Here is a 27,708-nt window from a genome sequence, read left to right on the forward strand (position 1 = left end):
CAGAGCCTGGCCGCTGTTTAACAGATGACAACAATGCCATGCTTTAGGTAAACGCAAAAAGAAAACAGAGCCACACAAGTTCTCCTAAGAGGAAGAAATTAAGCCCAGGCCATGCAGACCTGATGACTTTTGGCATAAAGCCTTGATTTTTTTTATTTTTTTTTTTTAAGGAGCATCCCAAACCCAGCACCTTCCAGGGTACTCACATCCCTTAGCACGGAGCTGGGGATACAGCTGAGGGTTGGCGACAGGGACACCGCGAGAACTCCTCCCTGTTTCCACGACCCGCGTACCCTTTTGCCAACCCGCACCTCTGGCCCCGGCGTGCTGAGAGCGCACAGCCGGTATCGCTGTATTGCACCTAATCAGGAGACACCCGGCCGGGACGACGGCCACCCTGCGGCGCGCAGTATCTCCTTGTTATCTCACACCTGCTGTAAAGCGCGGGCAGGAGTCGCGCTGAATCAGCACTGCTCAGCTGGAAGAAATGAATTTGTTTTTTTAGCCCCAGAGTGGCCCTGTGCCAATTCGAAGCGTTCCTGCTCAGGGAGCTGAGGATTGGCCCTGGTAAGTGCGGTTCAGTGCCTTGCTCCCCTGGGAATAGCTTGGTCCCAAAGCAAGGGGACATGCTGCCGCCGGGCGATGGGGAAGCCAAGGGGACCCACAGTACACCTTCTGCCAACTCAAAGTTATTTATTGATACCGTCTGGCCTCTCCTTCACAGGCCTGCGACGAGGTGCCTTGGCCGCTGATGTTACTTGCGGTGGCAGCACCCAGGAGCTCCTGCCTGTACCCAGCCCCCTTTTCTGCACCACTGATGCAGTCGCCAGCACGCTGCTAGCCCGAGGAAGCCAGCAAAACCCACCACCATTCTTCAGGAGCCTGCCCCAAGCAGGCAAGCAGCTCCCATTTCTCTGAGCTCAGCCCCACAGCCCTGCCTGATAAAGGATGGGATGGAGCGGCGCAGAACAAAGGAGAAGAAAATGCTTTCAGCGCTGGCTGTCCTCCCATCAGATAGAGAGTGCACAGCTGTGCAAAGTCCCCGAGGTACGGTGCTGGGACAGCCCTGTGGCCCCAGGATGCGGCCAAGCCAGGCAGCGACAGCTGCAGGGAACAGGCCGGCTTTCTGTCCCGCCGGGGCTCTGTGGCGCACAGGAGCGGTCCCTGCGCACAGGGAGGAGAAGCGGCTGTCCGAACCCCGCAGCCTGCTGCACCCTGAAAATACCCACTGACACCAGGACGCGTTGAGGAGAGGAGGCACAACACCCTGCCAAAGCTCATGTCCTGGCCACACCAAGCCTTTACCAAGGTTCAGCTGTGGGAGCAGCTTCACCCCACTGCTAAAAACAGCAGCTGACCAGCTCCATAGAATGCTTTGGGTTGGAAGGGACCTTTAGAGGTCATCTAGTTCAGCCCCCCTGCAGTGAGCAGGGACATCTTCGACTAGACCTGGTTGCTCAGAGCCCCATCCAACCTGGCCTTGAATGTTTCCAGGGATGGGGCCTCCACTACCTCTCTGGGCAACCTGTGCCAGTGCTTCACCAGCTCGATGGTATCTCCCATTCACAGGCGCACTTCCTGCCTCATTTTCCCCAGCTGTCAAAACCATACCCCTCAAAGGCCAATTAGGAAAAATTTCTTTACTGCAAGAGGGCTCAGGCATTGGAACAGGCTGCCCAGGGCAGTGGTGGAGTCACCATCCCTGGAGGTGTTCAAACAACGTGTAGATGTGGCACTTCAGGACATGGGTTAAGCAGGCACGGTGGTGTTGGGTTGACGGTTGGACTTGACGATCTTAGGGGTCTTTTCCAACCTTAATGATTCCATGAAGGCCTGGCAAGAGCCGGCTGGGGTGATTTTACATCTCGGGGCTCCTCCAGCTGTGACCAGTCCGGTATTGGCAGCCCCACAGCAGCCGCTGCCAGGCAGGACAGGAGGGCAGCAGGCAGAAAGGGGTGCCCCTGCCTGCTCCCTCGCTTGCCTCTCCTGCTCGCTGGCCATGGGGAGCAGGGAGCCCAGGAGCACCTCTACCAGGCACCAGACGGTGCTTGAAACTCTCCAGCATTCTGCTAAAGAAGGTGGACCCACTGCCGAGGGAGTCACTTTGTCTCCTGTCCCCAAATTCTCAGCACAGCAAGCATCTACCTGCATCCCTGCCTGCGGTTCTCGCAGGGTGACATTGCCACCTGCTGCCAGCCACTCGGCAGGACACACCAGCCTGTCTGCCACCCAGGCTTGGCCCTGCTGCGTCCCAGCTTGCGAGGACCCGCCAGCACTAGGTACCACAGGCACTGGGGGGGACCCACGCCACCATCTCCACGCAGAGCCACCTTCCGCGGCTGCCTTGCTGGCACCACGGAGCTCAGCAGTGAGGAGCGCACAGCAGCCGTGTTTCCATCCCACCGAGCATCTCCGGCTGTGCCCCACTCAACAGCTGCGTACGTGGCTGCTACACTCGTTTGCAGGTAACAAACATGCAACCACGCAGCAGCAGCACAGGGACGGCAGAGCAGTGTCCCAAACCAGGGCTGTCCCCTGCCGGGGACCAAGACCCCAGCAAGCACCAGCCTCACTGCGCTGATCTGCCGTGGACCACGACCCTGGCAAGCACCAGCCCTATCGCGCTGAGCTGCCATGGATCAAGACACCGGCAAGCACCAGCCTCACCATGCTGAGCTGCCGTGTACCAAGACCGTGGCACCGAGAGTTGCCCTCGGCTCTGCTGATGACTCCCCCGCTGAACGGGAACATGTACCTCCAGCTCTGCTGCCTTGGGTTCTTCATCTGGAAATGCAAAGATGGTATTTTTCTAACTCACAGTCACACCAAGAGATGTTCACTTATTTTAAAGCACCTACATATTGTTTCTACAGCTTAAGATAGAAGATGCCATCGAAGGGAGAAGAGTAGTAATTATCTGCAGTTCAGAAGTTTAACCTTTAGAGAAGGAATTGGGTTTCCAACTATACTTGTTAAATACTTTTAAGATTATCTTTTCTCAGAGGCTGTGCAGTTTATAATCAAGATTACCCACCTGAGACAGGAGGTTTCCACAAGCAGGCCTGGGTTTATAGGTCACCGACAAAGACTAAAGCTGATGGTTGCTCTGATCTTCGAGCGGGACAGAGCCAAGGAAGATGGCATGGTAGCACATTGCTGGAGGTCACTGCAGGCAAAAAACAGAGAGGAAATGCAGATTCCTCTTCCCAGTTATTTAACGTGATGGTGGGGACTATCCCCAAAGCTGGGCTGAAAGTCAGCAAGAGGCATCACACGATACAGCCTCCGCAGGGGTCTAGATGACTTCTTACATGAACTTACAAACACAGCAGTGCTTCTGCAGGGAGCAGCAAACAACACTGTTTCTTGCATTAACTGGTGGAGAATGGTGGGGGGAGCAGCTACCAGCGCTGCTTGCTGGATAATGCAAGAGGGGGAAGGGCTGCAGCAGGGTTCGTGTGATTGCTGTTGTAGGAGGTAGAAAGGGGACGGATGCGAGGGGATTGCTAACTTTATTTTGAATAGCAGTGAGGGCTGAAGAGAGGTCTAGTGTGAACGGATGAGATCCTCATTATTGAATCCTGCTTTATATTTAAACAGAGCTTGGATCCACCTGCCGAAATACAGAGTGGTTGAGGACCAACCAAGGCCAACAGGTCCAGAAGGCTGAGGGCTCTGCTTTGAAATTCACTGGTAGGACCTGAGAAAACCAAGTGCTGAGCAACACAATTAAACAGAAAAATTATCCAAGATGTGGGACCCAGCCCCTGCACCGAGGGGACTTGCTTTGTATGTCAGCTGCCACGGCAGAAGTTGGAGACAGGAAAGGACCTCGAACAGAGCAGGAGTGTCAGTACTAAAATAGTCATGTAGAGAAAATAAAATCTAATTTTAAGGTGTTCTCCCATCTCCTAATAAGAGAAAATGCTTTTCTCTGTGGGGATGGATAAGTGTCTCATTATCAAAAGCAAGCGCAAATCTAACGAGTGCCTCTGCCACCTCCGCGTCCGGGCTGCAGTGAATTATCGTGAGAGATCGGTAACGATCACGCTCCAGGACACTGAGATTGACGGAGGTGTCTGAGCTCGCATCGCTGTCGTGTCCTGAAGGGTGCAGAAATGCGCGGTCCAAGCCAGCAGAGGATCACCAACCTAACTGTGGCCCTTGAGGGAAGCCAGGAGCTGGTGTCCCTTGTCCCCCCTGCGTCCTGGACAGACCACCTGGACCACGCTGACGGCTGGACAGGCCGCTTGGCCATGTGCCTTGGAGCTGGTGTGCACGTGGCCATGAGGGACGGTGTGAACAAGTGAAATCAGGCTTGTCCGAGAGCAAAATCACCTTCTCCTCCCATCAGGTCTGGCACTGAGGTTTGCTGCGCTGGTGCTAACTGCTGTGGTATTATCGCCTATATTTTCCACCCAGCATGGCCTCAGACATGCATCCTGCCCGGTAGCTGCCCCGAGATCCCAGTCTGCCCAGTTTCTGGCACCTGGATGTGCCATAGCCCCAGCGCAGTCATGGCACAGACCCCCAGCAGCTGGCCTCGGGCACACCCAAAAAGCAGGGACACCAGTGCCAGAAGAGCTCCGGAGAGCTGCTCCAGCTGCCTCATCCTGATGGCCCACAGGACTGGGGGTCTCCCGAGCCAGCACTGGGGGAGCGCGGCCAGGGTGTCCCCTCCTCTGCGCCTGTAATTTGGGTTCCCGCCTGCCTTTGTGCCACCGCCAGCTCCTGCGAGGGGCCTGGGAGCAGTTGGACAGAGTAGTACTTGTGCCTGCTCCCACCATTGCTTCTCCGTGGGCAGGCAACACGGTATTTATCCCATAACCTAACACTTGTAATCAGGGAAAATACCAAGTGGATCTCAAATCAGTCTAGGGACTGCAAGGAAAAAGGGAGGACTTCACAAAGAAAAGTTAAAAAAAAAAATGCACTTACCTGTCTGCTATATTTTTTGTAACATCTTTTTCTTCTTAAATCACTGCTTTCTCACCCAGGTCGTATGACTTTGTGCTTTCTCAGTACACGGCATCTCATCAGGGTTTTTCTTGGCTGCATCTTCAGCACAGAGCTCTGCTGCAGTAAGAAATCAGGCCAGGAGAACACGTTACTCACAGACCCGAGCAAGGAGGACAGTTTGTTATATTTTTCCCTGACAACATTTATCCCCTATTTCAAGCCTCTGAAGCGGAGAGCGATATTCATCAAAATTACCTTTTTCTTCTGCAATATTTCTTTTTCTTCCAGGCTGGTCATAGCAGCATGCCCACCCTGGGCAGGGAAAGAGCTGTGCATGGGGAGGGACCCCCTGAGACACCTCACATTACCCAGCGTGGCTGGAGGGGGACCAGCAATGCCAGGACCACCACGGGACCATGCCAGCCTCACACTACTTTTGGCAAGCTGTGTTACAGAGGGAATTCCAGCCCTGGTCCCTGCTCTTTTTGTAGCCCACAAACTGGCCTCAGCTGGCCCCAGCCATGGTGCTCCTCTCGCTGTAATGAGCTGAACCTGCCACCAGCCTCTGCAGATCTCTTGCCATCACTTATCCTTGCCCTCTGGTTTTTACACCACCTCTGGCTTGTGTTCTGTGACAGCTTTCCCTGTGGGTTCAAGACCTCGTGGTCCAGCTGGCTCCGACTCCAGAAAGAAATGGGTTTGCATGTCTCTGGATTCCTGCGGGTGCCGTGATTTTAATCCCTTCGAGTTATTGGATCTAGAACTGTCTCCAAGTAGTCCAAGAGAGGAAAACCAGAGGACATGGGCACCCGAGGAGCAGGCGGTGGGATGGTGATGGCTTTGTCACAGGTCCACCTGGCGCAAGGTACTGTGCTCTGGACCATCTTCAGGATGCTCCAAGAGCAGCCCGGGGGTAACTACCCCTTCCCACGGAGTCCCCCAGTTCCTGGCAGCAGGATCACAATTCCCCTATTTGCACATGCAAAGCCCTAATCAGCAGTGCAGGACCGAAGGCTGCTCTGTTGCATTTTTGTTGAAGTATTACCTGTTGCCAGGACTTTTGGGGATTTGATTTCTGCTAATCCCAAACAAAACAACTGTAGGCAGAGAGTCCCCAGTGCCGAGATCACCTGTGAAGTGAGTCAGCTCGAAACAAGGGGAACGGTTTGATTCTGATGCCAGAGAGGAGACAGAAATCTTTGCTGCGAGGAAGGGAAAGCTAAGCAGTGCGTGCGAGACAGGCAGTACGAGAAGCAGGGAGGAAACATCCCTGCGGGAAAGCTCCCACACCAGGCAGAGACAGAAAGACACACGCTGGACTTGCAGAGAGGGCCAAACCACTCGGCCGGTGGCCACGGAACAACCAGACCGCGACAAACACATCCTGAAGGGGAAGGAAAGCAGGGATTCGGCGCAACGCCCTGGCGGCTAATTGAAGGTCACAGCATGAAGTCCTGAGAGGAAGGCAGGGGAAGAGCACCCGGTGAGCTCTGCCAGTGCTGGGGCTCCCTCCAGCAGAAGTGGAAGTGGAATCTCAAAGCCAGGCAAAAGCCTCCTGGTAGGTGCAGCAGGAGGCACGAGGAGCGGGCAGCGAGTGCTCTCCATCGCGGTGGGGAGGAGGAGCAGGGACGGGCTCAGGCAAGCATGGCAGCCATGCTGCGTCTCCCAGGCTGCCCACTCGTGCTCACCCACCAAGGTAAGGTTCTCCCAGTTGGAGCTGGGGGGAGGCAGGCCTGAGGGTGATGGAAGCAAGGCAGGTGGGGGACCCCAGAGAGGGCACAGGCAAGAGGCCACTGGGGTCTGTCCCCTTCTGCAGTGCGGCCTCCGAACGCCCCTGGCATCACCTCGCAGACCGAGGGTGGATGATCTTTGGAAAGCTGCTTCGGGGAAACAGGTTCGCCCTTGCAGCGTGTGAATGGCTTTCCCAGAGGTTCTGTCCCACCTCTGCAGCAGTGGGCTGCAGCAGGCTGGACAGCCCGAGCACCGCTGTCCAGAGCTTTCACCTTCGGGAGCAAAGAAACAGATAAAAGCAGTGTTGGCATTTCCCAGCGCTTGCAAGAGCCGTCTCTGTCAGCAGCAGGCTCGCTCAGGCTCAGCCAGCTGGCTTCAAACCATCCAGCAGCCTCTGACCAGGTAGGCGAGGATACTGGTAAATCAGCACCCACAGAAGAATTCACCAACCAAAGAGTGATCCACTGCACCGCTCGTCAGCGAGAGGATCAGGGCTTCTCCCGTCCTCTGCTGGGGTGTGCAAACAGCTTTGCCCTCACGAGAAGCGATTGCTCAGACACCCTCCTCCCCACGCCTCGCAGCAGCACAGGCAGCAGACGCACGTGGCTCTTCGGACCCCTCACGCAGCATGAGCTCCTCAGCCCATTTTACACGTGCGCAGGAAGGCAGGGCAGAGCCTGCTGACCCACCTGCAAGACCGCAATGAGCACTGGTGGAAACAAAGCTGTCACGGGCCTACCCTCCCCTCCTCGGCACTGCATACCCCCAAACAGAGCAAGCCCACCGATTGCTGGCTGCATCTGGCTCGTGGTCAGGGTCCGACTCTAATTCTCTTTAAATGTTCTGCATGAAAAAGAGCAGTGAAAATGTGGTTGCAGCGTTCCTTCCATGCCTAGGGGCAGGAGGCAGCTTGGCTTGCCCACATCTGCTGCCGGCAGCACACAGGGTACCTGCTCTGCTGAGCCAGCCCACAGGGCATGTCGGGCAGCTTTCCCACCTTCACCATCACAGCTCCGAGACATCCTTGGTTTCTCACCCTCTTGCTATTTTTATTTCCCTGGAAATTCTCTGTGTGGCCAGGTGACCTTTACTAAGATTGTAATTTTATATACTGCATAATTCTGCATTAACATGGATCTCTCTTCTCTGCTGTGCCCTCCAGAAGGGGAGAAGCAGCTACTGCTCACCTGGCATCGTAACATGTGAGCTCCTTAGCCAGCAAGAGAAACAGCCATGGGATCTGAAACCTGGCAGAGCATCAGGGCCTCTGTAATTAGTAACATCTGCATTTTGTTTCCTGTATTTTAAGAAGCAGAAAAATAGTTAAGAAAGTGCAGAAAATAAAAATCCATGCTTTCAAGTAAGCATTGTAGCCATCAGAAGAAGGAAAAAGCAGATGAGATCTAAGCACAAACCATCATGACCACAGACAAAACCAGTTACACGTTTAGAAACAGCTGCCCGGCTGCTTGCTGCTCCTCATGGCCGGGACGGCCGCTCCAGCCACATCACCCAGCGAGCGTCAGCTCTCACCAGCGCAGAATCCATCGGGCCGGGGGGCAAGGCCTTCGCTGCGTCCTCCAACTGCGCTGAGCATCAGGCAGATCTCAGTCACTCGTGCATTATTGATTTCTGAACGATCTCCCTCCAGGAAAAGAGGATCCCAGCTTGGCCAGCATGGGATCCATCCCCCTGGCAAGGCTGAGGACCCTGCCCCAGCCGGGCAAAGGCACCGCACAGGTTTCACGGCACGGTGAAAACCCCAACACCTCCGCGGGTTAAGCAAATACACACTGGGTTTAAATTCCACACGGAAATGGGCATGGAAAACCAAACCGAAGCCCGAACCCTCCTGTTCCAAACCCTGCAAAACACAGCCCTTTCACACAAACTATGCTGGATATTGTAATTACAGGCAAAATATTTGCACCCCTCGCTCTGCTCCCAGGAGAGCCGCTTTCCGAAGCAGAAGCGCACTGAGTATTTCTACAGCAATAAGCTGCTTTCTGAGCACAAGAACAGGGACTAGACAGTTGGTAAAAATGGCTTTTCTCAGGTACCTGATAGCCGAGGCAATTAAAAGAGAATTAAGATGACATTTCTAACTTGCAGTGTAAGAGAGCTATGCAGTGGTGAAATAATTAAAGTTACTGCTGGGAACATCCTGTTCTCATCCATCTCTTGCAAAGAACAAAAGGGCAAAAAGCATTTTTGGGGCTGGTTTTTTTCTTTCTTTCTTGATAATTAATTGCTAATTATTGCTGTGTCCCCAAATGCCAGAACCCAGGGGTTTTCCAAATGATGACAGAGATACTTAGTAGTCAGTACCTGGTTTATCCAGCCTCACTTGGTGACAAACATTTGCCAGCCAGATCTCCCTGCTCAAATTATTCACATGAAGGGCTCAGAGCTTCATTTTCAGATTTATAGCACTTGCCTGCAAGGTCCTTCCAGCGATGGCCTGGGAGCAGCTCCATAATGGAATTGCAATCTCATCCCTTGCTGTCTCTTACTGTCCAGTGTCATTTGCTTCCCCACGAGTTACACCGGTGTACCAACAGTATAGGAAAGCTTCTGATGTTTCCAGAGTATCCCAAGATTTTAGTGTCCCTCATGCAGAGCAAGGCTGAGTATGCCCTGGGCTGGTGTTTAGCACTGACCTTCTGCAAGGGAGAACAGGGCTCTGAGTGGTTTTAGGATGAGCATCCCCTTCACCCAGAACAAGAACAGGTGAGGGATGAAGCCCAGAACTGCGGTGAGCGTGTGCTGCTCCAGAGTCCATATTGCTCTGCTTCAGCCTGTCCAACCTCCTGCGTGCAAGCTCTTTCAGGAAAGGTTTTGGGACCAGTCTGAAAGAACAAGGAAGGTGCACGCTAGGCTGACTCCATAATTTCCACTGCCAGAGTTGGTGGTTACGTTTCCTAGGTCTGCACAAAACCAGCCAGCGAAACCTTCACAAGACATGACAGAAAAGTCACTGAAAACTCTTCCTCAAGGGTTTCCTGATGAGCGAAGCAAAAAAGCAATTATAGCAAATTGAAATGAAAAGGAAGTCAGGTCAAAAGACAGGCAAGTGTACAATGCACTCAGCAAGGTTCTGCACTGGAAACTGCTAGAAGCACCCCAAAATTGCTTCCCCCTTTTGAAAGTGTGAATAAAACAGATCAAGCTAGGACTTTCCTCACTCAGATTCGGCTGTCTTCTGTCTCAAAGGCAGCAAGAAATTGCATCAATTTGAGGGAGCATACCCAGTAAGAGAGTTGTCCTTGTTTCCAGTTTGGAGAGGAGCAGAGGTCTTCCACCGTGCTGCCTCAGTGGGTCAGACTTTCACGACAACGCTGCTGCTGGCACTACCTCCCCGCTCTCTGGGGGGACGTCCCGCATTGCTTGGACGCTGCTTCTGGATTTCTCATTCTGTCCCTTCACAGTGGTAAAAACCTGCTGAAGAGTTGAGCCCTGGTCCCAGACCACCTGGCCATGCGGTGCTACTGAAGACATATAAATATGTCTGTAAATAATGATATATAATTGTGCTTATAATAAATGTGCTTGTGTTGTAATAGTATTGTAGCTGCCAAGGATGCAGGGAGCCTAGCTTTATTTTTCACTCTTCCAGTGATTACTGTCTCATCATTATAAACTGGATGCTGTGTCATAGTATGTGAACAGAGAAGGAAATAATGTACTTAAAATTGGGGATATTTTTTGTGTTCACATGAACTCCCCTGTCCTGGAGCTATTTTAAAGCTGCTGTTACATCTTGAGTGAATACACTGGAAATAAACACTCTATATCTACCCACGTATGCCATGAACTGTCTAAAATAAAATCTCCTGTGTTTTTAGCTCATGTGTGCTGCTGTGGTCTTGAACAAACCCAGGTATTTGTACAGAGGCACAGCGTACTTCAGTGTCTGTTACTGTGTGCAAGGACTGTGCACCTGCACACGGCCAGAAGTGAAGCAGGACATGAGGCCTTGCAGCTACTCACAGATGTCTTCCTGTACCTCAACCCAAGCCTGCAGGTACCATCGGGGTGAGTTTTGGCACACGAGAAGCGAAGGCTGGTGGGAGGCATCGCGTTGAAAGGGCAGGCAGCCGTGTCTCAGCAGGGGTTCCACCCGTAGGACCACCGTTACAAACACGGACCTCAGCCTTCTCCATGTGTCGCACTTCTGTGCTGTAACCAGGAGCTGGCATGCAGGTGAAGACAGGACCAACTAACCATCTCTGCGCTCAGGAAAGCCTCTCTGGGCAGGAATCATCTCCCAGAGCACACTGCACCAGGTGAAAAACATCCCCAGTCCGCTGGGTTTGGTGCCAGCAGCGACGCAGTGTGGTGTAAGCGCCCAGATTTCCCCACAGTGCTCCAACACAGCCATGCTTTCTGGCACACTCAGCTTCCATCCAGTAGATGTTAACACCATGGTGGCAGAAATTCTTCCGTGGGCTTGCACTGAACCAGCTTACAGAGTACAGACTCTTCTCAAAGCAAAAGTCAGTGCCTTCTTTTTTCAGGCTCCTGGGGCAAACCATTTGTAGAGTCAGCAGACAGACTGCTACAATCGAGTTTATCTTTCAAACAAGGTATAAATATGAAATCTACCTAACAACTGGTCCAAGAGCTTCTTAAATGCAATTACTAAGACACACAGACCAGCAATCTTGCTAAGCAGTCCCACAGGGAAGGTCAGTTAGATCACACTTCAGTCTCAGGGTCTGGGAGACTGAATGCCATATCATACCTTCTTCCAATTCCCTTTCCCCAACTACGAAAACAAGCCATCCATCACCCACACCACTTCCCAAGCAAAAGTCTTCAGACTAAATCCTTTAGTCTTATAACAACTGCTGACACCTCAGGTGTTAGCAACTCTTCTTTCTAAATTGCTGTCAGTCCACCAGGCAAGCCAAAAGAACCCACTGAAGTCCCTAACCCATCCCTGCCGATTACACCAGCAGGATTTTCAGGAGAAGCAACAATGATCAAGACATCGGGGAAGAAGAAAATCAGCACAACCTCTTGCAAGCAGGGAGACAGAGGCTGGGCAAGGAGGCCAGCCCAATATGCTGACCCTTTTGGGGTAAAACTTACTGCTCTCAACAAGGAACATCCTTGCAATGAGGAAGATTTTTTTTTTAGACTTGCCAGGTAGTTAAGGGGAATGGCTGTTAAAAGGGAAGCTGGTCGCTAGGCTACCTTCCTGTTACCTGTGCCCAGCTCTGAGCCCAGGGGCCTATTTCTCAGAGTCCCTCGCAGCCACCAAGATGTGTGCTGGTTGCTCATACAGAAATCGACCTGCTCACAACAAACCACTACCACTTTCAGATTTGAAGCACATAAGCAACAATTAAGATAAAACCCTTAACGAGAAAAGGAGTTGATAGCTCTGATGTTTCCTTCTAGCAGACAAATAAGAGGAAAGCCATTACACGAACTGCACGAGCACATTCACTTGAGCACAGCCTCCCCTGGAAAACAACACTTGCACGTAGCAGGGGGCAGTTCAGCAGCACAGCTGTCCTAGAGTGAATTTACAGGAGGGCCGCGCTCCAACGCAGAGACCTGCGTACCTGCTTCATGGGCTAGCTCCCATTCAGCGGTTGCTCTTTTAAGACCACCCTAACCTTGCACAGGCCCACAATTTTTCAACTTAAAGCGTCAGATGCAGCTGGGATCACCAAAATAAAAACACTGTTTTCCTTTCTACTTCCAGTATGTTACCCTAGTGAAATGCCATTCACCTGCTGTTCTGCTGGTGAGATCTCAGACCCTGCTCATTTTCAGTCTGTAAGCAGGAAAACCACAGTGGGGCCTCCTTATGCCAACAGACTTTACAAGATCAGAGGCAGATGAAGCCTCAGTTTAAACAAAAGCTGCCCACTCCAGAGATTTCAATGCCCTTTGCTCAGATTAACTGACAAATGATGGATTGCTCAGTGCTCCCTGTTTACATCAAAGACTCCTGCTTCAGACTCCTCCATGCCAGGAGAAGGCAAACAGCGTTAAGAGGAAGATGATGGTATGCAGAGGAACAGACAGACTGTACAGCAGTAGCTTCTCCTTTGTGCAAGGTGCTATATCTACAGTCCACAAGCACGAGCATTGTGCAACGTCTTTGTTAGCACAGTAAGAAAAGAGTACCACAGCTGCCAAGGACCGGCCGGTGATTCCAGGTCAGTGAGGGCCCGGAGCGTGCAGCGCTGGAGCTATTCAAACTTCCTAGTCTGGAGACGATTTTCCTGCAATGGAAATGGGTTGGGCAGAAGTGATGCAGCGAGGGGACAGGGAAATTAGCAAAGCGGAAAGGGTGCTTCTACGTTCCACTGTTCACAATCACCACCCAGCAATCAAAAGTACTCGCATAATCAGGATCCCCTGCCTAGCTCAGAGCTCCAGCCCTGTGCCAGTGTCCAAGCGCTTCCCGCAATGGCCCCGCGAGCAAGTCCCTCTGCACAGCGCAGCCTCACAGGGAATGGCTTCTTCCACAGCCTCTGCAGACACACATGAGCAAACAGACACGCTGGCTACTCCGAACAAAGAAAAATGGCTTCTGCTGAAACCACACACTTCAGAACCTCTCTAACGAAGCAATGGTGTAGAACAGGTATGTTTGCTCACTAACTCTCTTCCTGTTTCAGCTAGATATCATGACTGGCTATGTCTGTTGTCTGCTATCAGCAACTCAGACTGACGCTGTGAGAGTGTCAGGGCCTGGGAGAGATCTCCAAACCTTTATATGAAAAATGTAAAGCGCAGAAGTGACAACCTCTGGGTTAAATTAAGCTCCAAGGGATTTCCTGTAGCTTACACAGGAGTTAGTGGAAGTTTCTTTGAAGAGTGTTCAACACACTTTTCCCAGAATCCATCACACATTTTAATTACTCCTTTCACACATTCAAGCACTTTATATGCTAGTCAAGCTTCCAGGCAAGCATCTTTTTAACAAGCATTTAGTTAAGCCTAGTAGTTTTCATTTCACCAACCATTTACTCTTCCCATTAAACAGACCTTTGTTCAAAACACTTTCACCATTATGCTCTTACAGGTACAAATTCCACCAACTGCTAACACCAAAAAGCAGAATAACTAGATGTTCCCAATTACCGCAACTGTCTAAGCCGAACAGTCACACAACATAAAGGTGCACACAGCGGTGCCGTTTAATTGGGTATTAAAACCCCCTAGAGCAAGAGCACCACATACCCAAGGGAGAAGCAGGATGCTGAGAAGGGGAGACTGTAGCTGACAACTTCAAAATGGGTTGAGAAGATGACGATGGAAACTTAATGCATGACAGCTCCTGGAACGGCTGTCACCTTGCCGCCTGCCCTCTCTCCAGGTCATTTCAGATTGTGTTGAACAGCATGGCCCCCGCAGAACAGCACCGATGGCCTCTCTCCGCAGCTCATCTACCCACTGTCTCCTTTCAGCCAGCATTTTTTACATGCGAAGATCTTTCCTCTTAGAGGGACTAAGCAGCCCTCAGATAAGACTGACCCTTTGCTAAGGCGACCGGTCAAAAGCCCTGCAGAAACCTAAGCCAGTACTGGAACTCCCTGCAGAGCAGAGTTTGGAAAAGTCTCACCTACAGCACAGCGCAGGGTCCAGAGTCATCCCGGCAGAGGTATCTGTGTAACACAAGTACATCATTTCAGAGACAACACAACACATTCCTAAGAGGAGGTATGCCAATCAGTTCCCTAATCTGGCAACTTCTTTGAGGAATGAAATTAAAATGACCCATCAGTGAGGCCAGGAGAATTAGTCTCCCATTCACAACTCAAGCTTAAGTGTTGCTGAGGACAGAAATCCAGGAGAATGCAACAGGTTTTTGTTTTACTCTATGAAATATGCAAACAAATGGCACAATCTGTGCTTTACATTAAATAGCCTCATAGTAAATGCAAAGGTACATTACCCTGAAGCTTTACTCTCACTCTGCTGCACAACTTCCTGATGAAAAGGCAGAATGCATTAGAAACAAATTAGTGAAATTATGGCAGGTGGCAGGGGAAAGGAACCAAAGCTTTCCGACACAGAAAGGAAAATAGGGCTGCAACTTAAGGACAAACCGGATGCCTCTACCACAGTGGTTAACAGTACATTAAGTGTCATTATTAAGTTTCAAAGTTAAAAACCCTGCTGCTATAACTGAGGCACTACATACCTCTTTGGAAGTTACAGCCTTGGGGTACTTGGCAGCACCTACCTGAGTCTGCAGGGCTAGTTTCCAAGGAAATTTTTCTTCACTAACCATCTGAATCTAAATCAAAGCGAAGAGCCTAGCAGACACTTTGGGTAGTACTCAGACATATCACAGAAGACAAAACACGGTTTTGTTATGAGACACTTCCCTTTGTCTGAAAACATTTAAATGAAGATGACTCCTATGCAATAAGCAGCAAAGGTGGCTTAAATTTGGTCTCTCTCACGCTCTTTGAATTTTGTGTTCTCAAACATTTGCTACTGTAATACTCAGCTGGAAAGATTTAGAGTGCATGGTTCTATCAGAGACACAAATGTACTGAAATCCCTCACCCCAAGAACATGCTCCATCACAGCGAAAACACAACTCTCTTTCCATTATTAGCAGGCATTCAACTGATCACACAAACGTGCATAAGGGATTGGTACTCCCTTAGATAGAAACATTTACAACATACAGCTGATAACTGTTGAGTTTATTAAGGAACTGTTTCATAGTTTGTTTGGTTGTTTTTTTTAAGTAACCAACATGATACTTCACCTCCAAATAAAAAAAGAGTAATGGAAAGAAAAACTCAGCAGAATGCAAGGAGAGAAGGGATAGAGGGACAACTCTGGACTGTTCCGATTTAGCAAAGAGATCTCCAAACCCAGTGCCAGAAAGCCATCACACCCGAGAGGGCAGGGACAATTTATCCAGTGATCGAGACTGCAGAGGAAAGTCTCACAGCCCACGCATCCTTGCAAAAAGTTCACGCTGATGCATCGTCAGTTCAGTGAATTGAGACAGTGCTAGCACAATGTGAGTGATTTCAGTCTTCTCAAGTCTCACATTTCATTACTCAGTAGTAATTCGGTTATTTTTTCATACAAAGCCAGTTTAAAGCCATTGAGTGCAACCTGTACCAGTACAAGTTCCAGAGATCCCCCTGACGTAGACCTCCCTGTCAGCCACCGCTGGGAAGCGGGTCTGGACTGGCCCAAGCACATGCAGTGGAGTGCTTTCTCCAGCCCAACCGAGCAGCCCTCGTTCAGGTAAGAAGCAACCAAGGAGACCACAGTCACAAGCGAGCTTAAGGATTACGGTTTGTCCAGTTTGTGTGTGCGCTCATGCCTCCGCAGGGTACCTGACTCGGTGAAGGAATGACCACAGTAACTGCAAGAGTAGGGCTTCTCTCCAGTATGGATGCGGTGATGGCGCTGGAGCGATGCCAGCCGGGTGAACGTCCCCCCGCACTCCTCGCAGTAGAACGGGCGCTCCCCAGAATGAGTCTGCTGGTGTCTCTTCAGCCTGAGCAGCTGGACAAATGCCATGCCACACTCCTGACACTTGTAGGGCTTGTCTTGCCGGTGGACCACCTTGTGTTTGGAAAGCAGGTTGGGCTTATCGAAACCTTTGCCGCATGTTGGACAGGTGTAAGGTTTATAGTCATCTTCCTCGGACTTTTGGTTTTCTGCACTAGGCTGGTCGGTGTACTCAACAGCGTGTTGGTTACGGTGCACTGTCGACCACGGGTTCCGAGCCATGCCGTTTCCCAGGATCACCATGGAGCGCTCGATCTTGTGCACATTGCGTAGGTGCCTCCAGACATCAGCGGTGCGAATGAAACCCTTGTCACACTCCGGACATTTGTGTGGCCTGTCACTAGAATGAATGAGCTTATGCATTCGCAAATTTGCCGCACGGAAGAACTCTTTGGCACAGACAGGACATCGGTATGAGTTTTCCACAAGGTGAGTTCGCTTATGTTCCTGCAGCTCGCTCCTGCCCTGGAAAGAGGAACCACACTTCTTGCACCGATACGGCAAAGCTTCCCCCGAGGCGGGCTCCAGGTCCTCATCAAACACATCAGCAAGAATGTTATTTTTGTTATCATCACGTAGTCTTCTCCGTGGTTTCTTGGACTGCTCAGAGGAACAGTGCTCTAACCCTTTATCTTCACACTGCAGGTCAAAGTCAGTACTGGAGGGAACAAACACCCCAGCTGTACTCTCACCTCGTTTCTGGCAGTAGGTCTCACAGGTTTCCTTATCTTCACACTGCAACTCCGCAGGAAGCTCCTGCTTACCTGATGGTCCAGCAGAGTTACAACGAGGACTGCATGTCTGCGAGTAATTCATGTCCACCTCCTTCTGGAGGCTAGATGTGCGGCCCACCTGCTCAGTGGTCTTTCTGGAATAATTTGAATGCTCCTCACCTGTGTCACAAACGTTATTCTCAGAGTCCCAGTCCACGTTCACATCCATCCTCCGAGGCGTACGCTGTGTTCATCTGCACCTCATCGACGATCTGTATACCAACAGCTTCAGGTCTTTCATGGTAAGTCCATCTCATTCTCAGCTCTCTTTACAGTCCTCCCTAGAAAACAAAACACACATTTTATCAGTGATGTTTCTGATATTAACCTAAGATAAAGTTACCACAGTGAAGACTTTTTCCTGATTAAAAGAATGGGACAGACTATTAGTTATGCAGTAGGAGAAACAGAATCATCTGCTATGATATATGTAGAAAATACACATTCAGCATACAAAATACAGACAGACTATGTTTAATGAAGTTAAATCCTCTATCATAATCCAGCCTTCACAAAAAATATAAATTGATTAATAGCTTCCATTTTAAATTCACCAAAACATGAGAGATCTTCGGAACTCTGGGGCGCAAACACTTTAGGCAAAGTCCTACACCATAGCTGCCCCCACCACGGGTCTTTTTCCAAGGATACATGGCTTTATCCTTGTTTTTACCTTGCTAAACATGAACTAGAAGCACCAGTCATAAGGAGTTTTCTTTCAGAAACTAGTTAGATAATGCAATGAGACCCAGAAACTGCATGAGTCAAACAGCCAAATCCAGAAGCAACGTATGGATGGGGGGTCTGGGGAGCGCCTTTGGCCTCCCATTATCGTTGCTGTCTAGAGGATATTTGGGGTCCCTGTGCCACTACTCTGTGCTAGCACCATGCAAAGAAGACATACGCAAGGAAAGGCATGAAACAGCTGCCCTGAAAGCTTACTAATCATCCTCCCAGGCTTGAAAGCACAGCTAGTAACCTCCCAGAGCTGGCCCACTGGAACAGCTTCAAATTCTCTGGGTAAAGTCCCTTTGCAGATCAACCTTGCTAGCAGAAAATACAAGCAATAGCAATTGGTCAGAAATACTGGTCTGAGTCACAAACTATCTTGTGAAGAAGACGCTTTCCTTTATGCCACAGCAAAGTGTAGATTAGCATGGGGTTTTCTAGATCTGTCCCAGCAGTCTCTGCTGACGACAGCTCCACAGGGAGCTTTCACTCACCTGGTTTATACCTGCCTTCAGCTTTAGACCTGCTAGCCAAACCTCAGAAAGTGCATTTTTCCCATCCTGACAGATACCTTCGCTGCTCCTCTGACCCCCACCTTCCCACTCACAGCCACTTTTTCCACATTATCTTTTCTCTCCCTGTTTCTTCACTTCCTTTTGACTGTTTTTATCTGGCTAACACTTCTCTGAATACAAGCACAAATATCTATACAAACCTATACATAAAACCAGACATATTTCTGTATTTAGACATGCACATCAATATCAAACTTGTCTAGTTTCAACAGGTTTAAACGGTTATAAAGGCACTATAGCAATGTGCGTTAAGCAAAAGGTCTTATTCACATCTCAGAAAGGCCAGCTTCATTCGAGACACAAGCTGCGCTTTTTTTTTTTTTTTTTTTTTTTTTTAGTAGGGGTTGGAAGGGACCTCTGTGGGTCATCTAGTCCAACCCCCCTGCCAAAGCAGGGTCACCTACAGCAGGCTGCACAGGACCTTGTCCAGGCGGGTCTTGAAGATCTCCAGAGAAGGAGACTCCACAACCTCCCTGGGCAGCCTGTTCCAGTGATCCGTCACCCTCAGAGGGAAGAAGTTCTTCCTCAGGTTCAGATGGAACTTCCTGTGCCTCAGTTTGTGCCCATTGCCCCTTGTCTTGTCACTGGGCACCACTGAAAAGAGCTTGGCCCCATCCTCCTGACACCCACCCTTCAGATATTTGTAGGCATTTATAAGGTCCCCTCTCAGCCTTCTCTTCTTCAGGCTGAACAAGCCCTGCTCCCTCAACCTCTCCTCGTAGGGGAGATGCTCCAGTCCCCTCATCATCCTTGTAGCCCTCCGCTGGACTCTCTCCAGTAGCTCTTCATCTTTCTTGAACTGGGGAGCCCAGAAGTGGACACAGTACTCCAGATGGGGCCTCACCAGGGCAGTGTAGAGGGGAAGGAGAACCTCCTTTGTCCTGCTGGCCACACTCTTCTTGATGCACCCCAGGATCCCATTGGCCTTCTTGGCAGCCAGGGCACACTGCTGGCTCATGGTTAACCTGTCGTCCACCAGGACACCCAGGTCCCTCTCCGCAGAGCTGCTCTCCAGCAGGTCCACCCCAAGCCTGTACTGGTGCATGAGGTTGTTCCTCCCCAGGTGCAGGACCCTGCACTTGCCCTTGTTGAACCTCATCAGGTTCCTCTCTGCCCAGCTTTCCAGCCTATCCAGGTCACGCTGAATGGCAGCACAGCCTTCTGGTGTATCTACCACACCTCCCAGTTTGGTGTCATCAGCAAACCTGCTGTGGGTACATTCTAACTCTTCATCCAGGTCGTTGATGAAGAAGTTAAACAAGACTGGGCCCAGTACTGATCCCTGGGGGACACCACTTGTCACCAGCCTCCAACTAGACTCGGCGCCGCTGATGACAACCCTCTGAGTTCTGCCATTCAGCCAGTTCTCTATCCACTTCACCGACCACTCATCCAGCCCACACTTCCTCAGCTTCCCTAGGAGGATATCATGGGAGACTGTATCGAAAGCCTTGCTGAAGTCAAGGTAGACAACATCCACGGCTCTCCCTTCGTCTACCCAGCCAGTCATGTCATCGTAGAAAGCTATCACATTGGTCAGGCATGATTTCCCCTTGGTGAATCCATGCTGACTACTCCTGATAACCTTCTTTTCTTCCACTTGCTTCATGATGGCCTCCAGGATAAGCTGCTCCATCACCTTTCCCGGGATGGAGGTGAGGCTGACCGGCCTGTAGTTCCCTGGGTCCCCCTTCTTGCCCTTTTTGAAGATTGGAGTGACATTGGCCTTTCTCCAGTCCTCGGGCACCTCTCCTGTCCTCCAAGACCTCTCAAAGATGATGGAGAGTGGCTCAGCAATGACATCCGCCAGCTCCCTCAGCACTCGTGGGTGCATTCTATCGGGGCCCATGGATTTGTGGACGTCCAGATTGCTTAAGCGATCCCTCACACAGTCCTCCTCGACCAAGGGAAAGTCGTCCTCTTTGTAGGCTTCTTCTCTTACCTCCGGGGCCTGGGATTCCTGAGGGCCAGTCTTAGCACTGAAGACTGAAGCAAAGAAGGCATTCAGTAGCTCTGCCTTCTCCGCATCCTCCGTCACCAGGACACCCGCCTCATTCAGCAGCGGCCCCACGTTGTCCCTAGCCTTCCTTTTGCTGCTGATGTAGTTGAAGAAGGCCTTCTTGTTGTTTTTGACATCCCTTGCCAGCTTCAATTCCAGGTGAGCCTTGGCCTTCCTCGTCGCATCCCTGCATGCTCTCACCACGTTTCTGTACTCTTCCCAAGTGGCCTGTCCCTCTTTCCACATTCCATGGACCTTTCTCTTCTGCCTGATCTCCGCTAGAAGCTCCTTGTTTAACCATGCAGGTCTCCTGCCTCCTTTGCTAAATTTCTTTCTCAGGGGGATGCATTGCTCCTGTGCATGGAAGAAGTGTTGTTTAAAGAGCGACCAGCACTCATGGACCCCCCTGCCTTCGAGAGCTTCTTTCTTCTGCTCCGATACAGAAAACAAGCTGAGTTAGTCTTCTCCATCAGTCGCTGCCTGGAACAGAATGGCTCAAGTCACCCCCAACTTCACCCCAACGCCTGCACGAGACCAGGAACCGTTCCTCACCGCCTGCACGGGGCTGAGCACCCCCGGCAGCACACCACTGCCTCCTGCACCCCGGAACCAAGCTGCTGGGCCCTTTGGTGAAAGGCCTTCTCCCCATCTCCAGCCTGCAGCAATTCACAGCTGGCTTTTCTTTTTCCTCCTTGATGGCAATAACCGTCTGTCTTCCCACAGGGGTTTGGTGCCGATTGGATTCGCTTTCAAGGTTTGCTTTGTCGGAGGAAACGGGCTCTGCTCCTGTATTGAAGGCTCTGTTCACATATCCTGCTTCCGTGCCTCACTCCCACTTAGAATGAGTATTTTATTAACCCTGAGTGCCCAGAACGGCACTCAGTACCTTCAGCAAACTCTCACCAGGGCCTTTCATGGCAGCATTATTTCCTTATTTCTAGTGGAAGCCCTTTGCCTGACGCACCATGGGATCCCATTTGCCTTTTTCAAAGTTGCAGTACAATCGTGGTCCATAGGCCTTCTCACACTCCTTTCCACCATCCCTTACAGCTGATAAACAAATCCAGAACAGAAATTTTCACCATTTCTCTACTGTCATTTCTGTAAGACCTCTCATTCTCCCATGGCTCTGCAGCCCTCCCTCCTGTCCATACTCCACATCAGCGCATTTCATTCCCACATGTCCATTTTTACATTCCCATCACTAACACAACTGTTCAGTAGGAGCCATCCAAAGTCCAATCCCTCAGGAGCACTGCTGGGAACCCTCCACACAGCTTCTGTTCTCCTACAACCCATGGTCCCTAACCCAGTCCCCTCAGCACTTGCATTTGCCCCCCTGTTACCATACCGACAAGTTCTGCTCTTCCTGCAGCAGAAACTAGTCTCCAACACCACCGTGTAATCTCATGGAGACTGCTCCTGCCTTCAACGCTGTAGTTCTGCTGCACATTGGACAGCCATCTCGCCGTCTTAACAAAACTCTCACTTTCGGAAACGGGCTTCTACAGTTAACAGCAAATACAGAACTGAAATTAAAAATGAACAAGAGTTTACATTACTAGCATGCAAATATGGCATATAAGAATACGCCAAGTTCTACATTTTTGTGATCTCACAGATCTCTCTAAAGATAAATATGAAACCAGAAACTACTCTGCTGGGAGCTGAGGGTGAGAAAAAGAAACATAGCTACTCCTTTCACACAGAAAAGCGAGCTGCTTCCGAGAGCACAGTAAGCAGCAGTTCAGTTTCTTCACATTAGGCAGTTAAAAAATAAATTAGCAGCATTCCTGTAATGACAGTCATTGAATCCATGAGAAACCCACATGCAGCTTAGTATGGCAAACCTTGCAGAGAAAGAACTGTCATTCCAACTCTCCCAAACTAGGGAAAAAACATCCGAAGATTTTCATTATTTTTGTTATCATTTTTCTGAATTTAAATTGCTTGGAGGTTTCTTACTGCAATGCAGTAGCTGGACAGGGTAAAGGCTTTCTTCCACCTAGATCCAAGATGCATGGAATCACATACCCCTTCCACATCCCTTATGGAAGACAAGCACGTGACCCTCCCCTTGTTCATCAGTACTTGTAAGGAAAACTCCAGTAATGTACAAGCACGTACAGCACCAATATCCCCCCAGCCAAGCACGCTTGTGTGGACTGCAGATGACAAACAGCCATCTTTTAAAAACCCAAATCATGCTTTTTATAATGAATGCACTAAAACATGAGGGGATGTATGGAGAGAAGGGATGGATAAGTCATTCTGGCCAAGAGGGCTGCGCAGCCCAACAGCGACACTTCTGCAAAACCAGCACCAGAGGGTGGGGATAGTACAGACAAAACCACCATAACTTAGAGAACATGTGCACACAAAAGCTTTAATTTAACATGTCAGTCTTACAAGCGTAGATGCCTTGAGTCCAGCTAGTCCTTACCATATCCAACAACTGCACACCTATTTCGACTTCAACCTGATACAATTATCAAAATGAAGGAAATGATCAAAGCATCTCCAGATGCTCCAGGTGCTCCCCAAAAGCATCAATAAGAACAATGCTTTCATCATTCTCACTTATCCCTTCTTGAGGCTCCTCAGAGCATTCAGAGGAGAAGCATTGTAAACATTCATGGATTGAGAACTGGCTGAATGGCAGAACTCAGAGGGTTGTCATCAGCAGCGCCGAGTCTAGTTGGAGGCTGGTAACTAGTGGTGTCCCCCAGGGGTCAGTACTGGGCCCAGCCTTGTTTAACTTCTTCATCAACGACCTGGATGAAGAGTTAGAATGTACCATCAGCAAGTTTGCTGATGACACCAAACTGGGAGGTGTGGTAGATACACCAGAAGGCTGTGCTGCCATTCAGCGTGACCTGGATAGGCTGGAAAGTTGGGCAGAGAGGAACCTGATGAGGTCCAACAAAGGCAAATACAGGGTGCTGCACCTGGGGGAGGAACAACCCCATGCATCAGTACAGGCTTGGGGTGGACCTGCTGGAGAGCAGCTCTGCGGAGAGGGACCTGGGTGTTCTGGTGGACGACAGGGTGACCATGAGCCAGCAGTGTGCCCTGGTTGCCAAGAAGGCCAATGGGATCCCGGGGTGCATTAGGAGGATTGTGGCCAGCAGGTCGAGGGAGGTTCTCCTTCCCCTCTACACTGCCCTGGTGAGGCCTCATCTGGAGTACTGTGACCAGTTCTGGGCTCCCCAGTTCAAGAAAGATGAGGAGCTACTGGAGAGAGTCCAGCGGAGGGCTACGAGGATGGTGAGGGGACTGGAGCATCTCTCCTATGAGGAAAGGCTGAGGGAGCTGGGCTTGTTCAGCCTGGAGAAGAGAAGGCTGAGAGGGGACCTAATATATACTTACAAATATCTGAAGGGTGGGTGTCAGGAGGATGGGGCCAAGCTCTTTTCAGTGGTGCCCAGTGACAGGACAAGAGGCAATGGGCACAAACTGAAGTAGAGGAAGTTCCAGCTGAACGTGAGGAAGAATTTCTTCCCTCTGAGGGTGACAGAGCACTGGAACAGGCTGCCCAGGGAGGTTGTGGAGTCTCCTTCTCTGGAGATCTTCAAGACCCGCCTGGACAAGGTCCTCTACAGCCTACTGTAGGTGACCCTGCTTCGGCAGGAGGGCTGGACTAGATGACCCACAGAGGTCCCTTCCAAACCCTACTGTTCTGTGATTCTGTGATTCATCTTCCCACTGCAGGTCAAAGTCGGTGCCCTTGGCTGAATTACACTTCTGGTAGGACGTTTCAAACGTCTCCTCCTTTTTGCACTGCAGTTCTACATGGGCTTCTTGTGGGACTGAAGATCTAACAGGATGCACCCAGGACTAGAAGGTGGTAAGTAACCTTCCTCCAGCTCCGGCTGCAGGCTGGCTTTGCAGCCCACCCTTTCTGAGATTTGTCTGGAATCACCTGAGTGTTCCTCACCTGCATGACATCTGTCACTAACAGAAACCAGGTCCACCCCCATCCTATGGTATCACATAGTGCTTACTTGTTATTAATTGTGGAGACAGGCAGCACAAATTCCCGTGACCTCTCATGATTGGCTTCTTTCATCTCAGCTTCCTTAGAAAAGAAACAAGAATTTCATTATCTGCCAGGCAAAGCTAGTGTTCAAGATGCCAGTTTAATTGAAAATACTTTATTAGTCATACATAACGCAGAAAACTCCAAGTGGTGTCTCATGGGGTTAGATTGAGGACCCAGGGCAACTCTATTCAGTGCACCACGTCTTCTGTTGTTGGTCTGAGATGAGACAGAAAGGGCTTCTACAGCAGGGTAGTAAAACAAGCACGTGCACACCCCAACACTTAGACTGACAGAAGTGTCAACACACAAAATTCATGAGCACAGTCCCAAAACTAGCCTCTTGCTTTCAGTAATGAAGAACAGGCCACTCTACTACTGTTTCCCTTTTTACCTGAAAAAAAAAAAAAATGAAATTCGGAGGTCTTCTCATGCATGTTGGTCTTCAGGCAAATAACCTTAGCTCTATCAAGTTCCACATATTAATTTTTCCTCCCAGTACTGAGGTATTTGAAATGTACTCTGCGTTCTATTTCATATGTTGTATTTATGAGCACACGCTTTCATTAAATTCTGCATTCTCAGCCTTTCCCATCAGCCTTGATGAGTTATTCCAGCACACACAAAAAATAAGTTGTAATACTCAAGGAGAAGGCAGCAGAAAAATAAGTGAAACACCTACCTCTTTACAATATATGATTCCTATTAAAATTATATCATTGCTGCTTTGTACCTGTCCTACATCTATATTTCCAACACACATATATGGATCCCAAATCCTTCTTTTTATTTATGCTACCTCACTTTTATGTGTTTTAGATGTGAAGAGTCTAAAACAAGCCAGATGAGTATCTGTAATCTACTTGTCAGTTAGATCTGCTTTAGAGTCATTTTTAAAATTCTTTTTTAAAGGATTAGACTTTACACTCCCATGTTTCTGTTGAATTTGTTAAAAAGTACAAACTTGCTTGCTGTCACAATGGGAGCTTAATATATTTTATGAATGGTTTAAAATCACATCGCATCAAATTTGAATTCTTGTTGGCCACACAGGTTTCTCCCCCGGCCTCTGGCTGCTTTGTTTTAGGACTGCCATGAACACTTGAGAGCTTCACACTCCTCTACACAAAACAAACAGACAAAAAAGAAATCCAAACAAGTTTTCTTCTAAGTAGCAGCTGAATTCAGAGAGACTTCACTGATACTTGGCTGAAACTGGAACTTTTAACTCCCCGGGGGAAAGCTGGGCTCCCTTGAGCACACTGCACACTGCCAAAAGACTAACAAGAGCTGCTTACTGTTAGAGATAATGCACTTTGCAAGAACACCATCACAGCACAGCAAGTGCTCTCCTACCAAAGCCGATTACACCACACACACCGTGCTACAGCCACAGACAGTGAGAGCAAGCAGCCAACATTCTAGCAGCACCCTCCTAGAATGGGGTGGGAATAAAAAAAGGGGAGTGGGAATAAAAAAAGGTTCAGGATCTCTGATGCTGTCGTCTCCCAAATCACCTCGAGCAAGGAATCCACTCTCTCTAGCCAGCTCCGGCCTGGTATGATAACACACTTTTTTCTGTGAAGCTTGCCAGGACCTTCTAGGTCTTTGGGTCCCAGTCAACTGGCACCTCATAAACAAGGCATTCAGAAGAAACGAACACATTGAGAAAGGAAGTCCTGACTACAGCAAAAGTCAGATAGAGTTACAAATCTAGAGCCAAGCTGTAAAGAATATGGGATAATTAACAGGAAGAAACCAAGCAAGGACTGCAAAAAGCAGGCTAGGCTAGTCAAGTAATAACTTTCTGGCATGCTTCAGTTTCCCAAACTTGTATTTTCCTTTACACATACTGGGCCAGACTGCCAGCAAATTTCTATGCAAAACCACTGTCTGATTTTGCAAACGTCCCCAGCCCAACTCCGACAGCTCAATTCGAGCGCTGGCCATGCAAGACTGGAAAGGAGCCTGCAAACCAACAACCTGAGCCTTCCGGTGCGGGACAGAAGGTGCGTACGCAAGAATATCTGTACCCTACGGCTTTCTGCAGCGGCAGGCGGTGGCTTTAAAGACGTATCTGTTACACGCACACGTACCTTACACCCGCTTGGTTTGGAAAACCCACAAGACGCATGCACGAGCTTGTTAAAGAATCAAAAGAAAAATCTGTAAATGGTGAACAGTTATCTCAATACCCGTGATCCGAACTTGCTCGTTGTCACCGTAACTCTCCGAAAAGCACGTGATAACCTACTCAGATAACGACTCAGCACAATGGATGTGTAGAGGAGTACCTGGGGAAGCCACGTGGGCTGGTTTTAGTGGTGCCCCAGGAAAGCACACCCTCTCCGCGAGCTCTTTTTCTTATTAAAGAGGAAGCGGAGCGAGCAGCTCTGACGGAAACACGGCACTTCACCCAGCCACCCCACAACCCGCGAGGGGACTCGCCCAGCCCTCTCGCCCAGGGCCCGTCCCCCAGGGCCTGTCCCCCCGCGCCCTCCGCTTCTCCCGGGGCAACGGGCGGGAAGCTCCCACTGCCCCCGGCCCGGCCCGGCCCGCCCCTCCCCCCAGCAGCCCCGGCCGCCCGCATTCCCTCACCGTGGGCGGCGGGGCCGGGCCGGGCCGTGCGCTGCCCCCCGGCACCTCACCGCCCGGCCCGGCCGCCATCTTGGGCCGGCCCCCTCCGCAGGGAGGGACGACGTGAACCGCCCGCGCTGATGACGCCACCGTGGCCCCGCCCAGAACTGACGAACAGCTCCCTCCACCAATCGGCGGCCGCGGTCAGGCCCTGTCGCACCCTCATGGGACTGACGCCCCGAGACCGGCCCCCGTCACACCCCCCAGTGCGACGGTCACACCCCCAGTGTGGCTGACACCGCCAGGGACCGCCCCTGTCACACCCCCAGTGTGACTGACACCGCCAGGGACCGCCCCGTCACACCTCCGGTGACACTGACGCAGTCAGAGCCCGGCCCCCCCCAGTCTCCCAGCAGGAAAGACATGGTCGCGGACCAGCCCCTGTCACTCCCCCAGCGTGAGGGACGCCCAGCCACCAGCCCCTGTTGTTACCCCAGTTTGACTGGTACAGCGAGACACCAGCCCCCATCACACCCCCAGTGCGACTGACATCTGGATACCAGTGCCTGTGACACCCCCAGTGTGACTGACATCTGGACACCAGCACATGTGACACCCCCAGTGTGACTGACAGCAGCTGGGACCGCCCCTGTCACACCCCCAGTGTGACTGACACCGCCAGGGACCGCCCCGACTGACACAGCCAGGGACCAACCCCTGCTCCACCCCCCAGCGTCACAACCACGCCGAGACCCCTCCTGCCCCCTGACGCATCACCCTCCCACAAGGCTGACACAACCCCCCCCCCAGTGG

At 50.6% G+C, this 27,708-nt stretch overlaps 1 protein-coding gene across 8 annotated transcripts; it reads right to left on the reverse strand.

Moving 5' to 3' along the window:
- Positions 1 to 15,353: 15,353 nt before the first annotated feature.
- Positions 15,354 to 27,024, reverse strand: LOC104333736 (uncharacterized). Of its 8 annotated transcripts, XM_075422513.1 has the most exons (5): positions 26,917 to 27,021; positions 26,514 to 26,612; positions 24,284 to 24,357; positions 21,631 to 21,808; positions 15,354 to 17,257 (listed from the first exon to the last, which is right to left on the reverse strand). In XM_075422513.1, exon 5 carries the CDS (start codon positions 17,143 to 17,145, stop codon positions 15,979 to 15,981), a length of 1,167 nt encoding a protein of 388 aa, XP_075278628.1. In that variant the 5' UTR covers positions 17,146 to 17,257; positions 21,631 to 21,808; positions 24,284 to 24,357; positions 26,514 to 26,612; positions 26,917 to 27,021; the 3' UTR covers positions 15,354 to 15,978. The 8 variants fall into 8 exon arrangements, with proteins under 8 accessions (XP_075278628.1, XP_075278623.1, XP_075278626.1 ...); XM_075422508.1 differs by lacking the exon at positions 21,631 to 21,808; XM_075422511.1 differs by lacking the exons at positions 21,631 to 21,808; positions 26,514 to 26,612 and adding an exon at positions 26,415 to 26,459 and having other exon boundaries at positions 26,917 to 27,017.
- Positions 27,025 to 27,708: the final 684 nt, after the last annotated feature.

Source organism: Opisthocomus hoazin, chromosome 6 (genome assembly GCF_030867145.1).
Source record: "Opisthocomus hoazin isolate bOpiHoa1 chromosome 6, bOpiHoa1.hap1, whole genome shotgun sequence".
Classification (NCBI taxonomy): Eukaryota; Metazoa; Chordata; class Aves; order Opisthocomiformes; family Opisthocomidae; genus Opisthocomus; species Opisthocomus hoazin.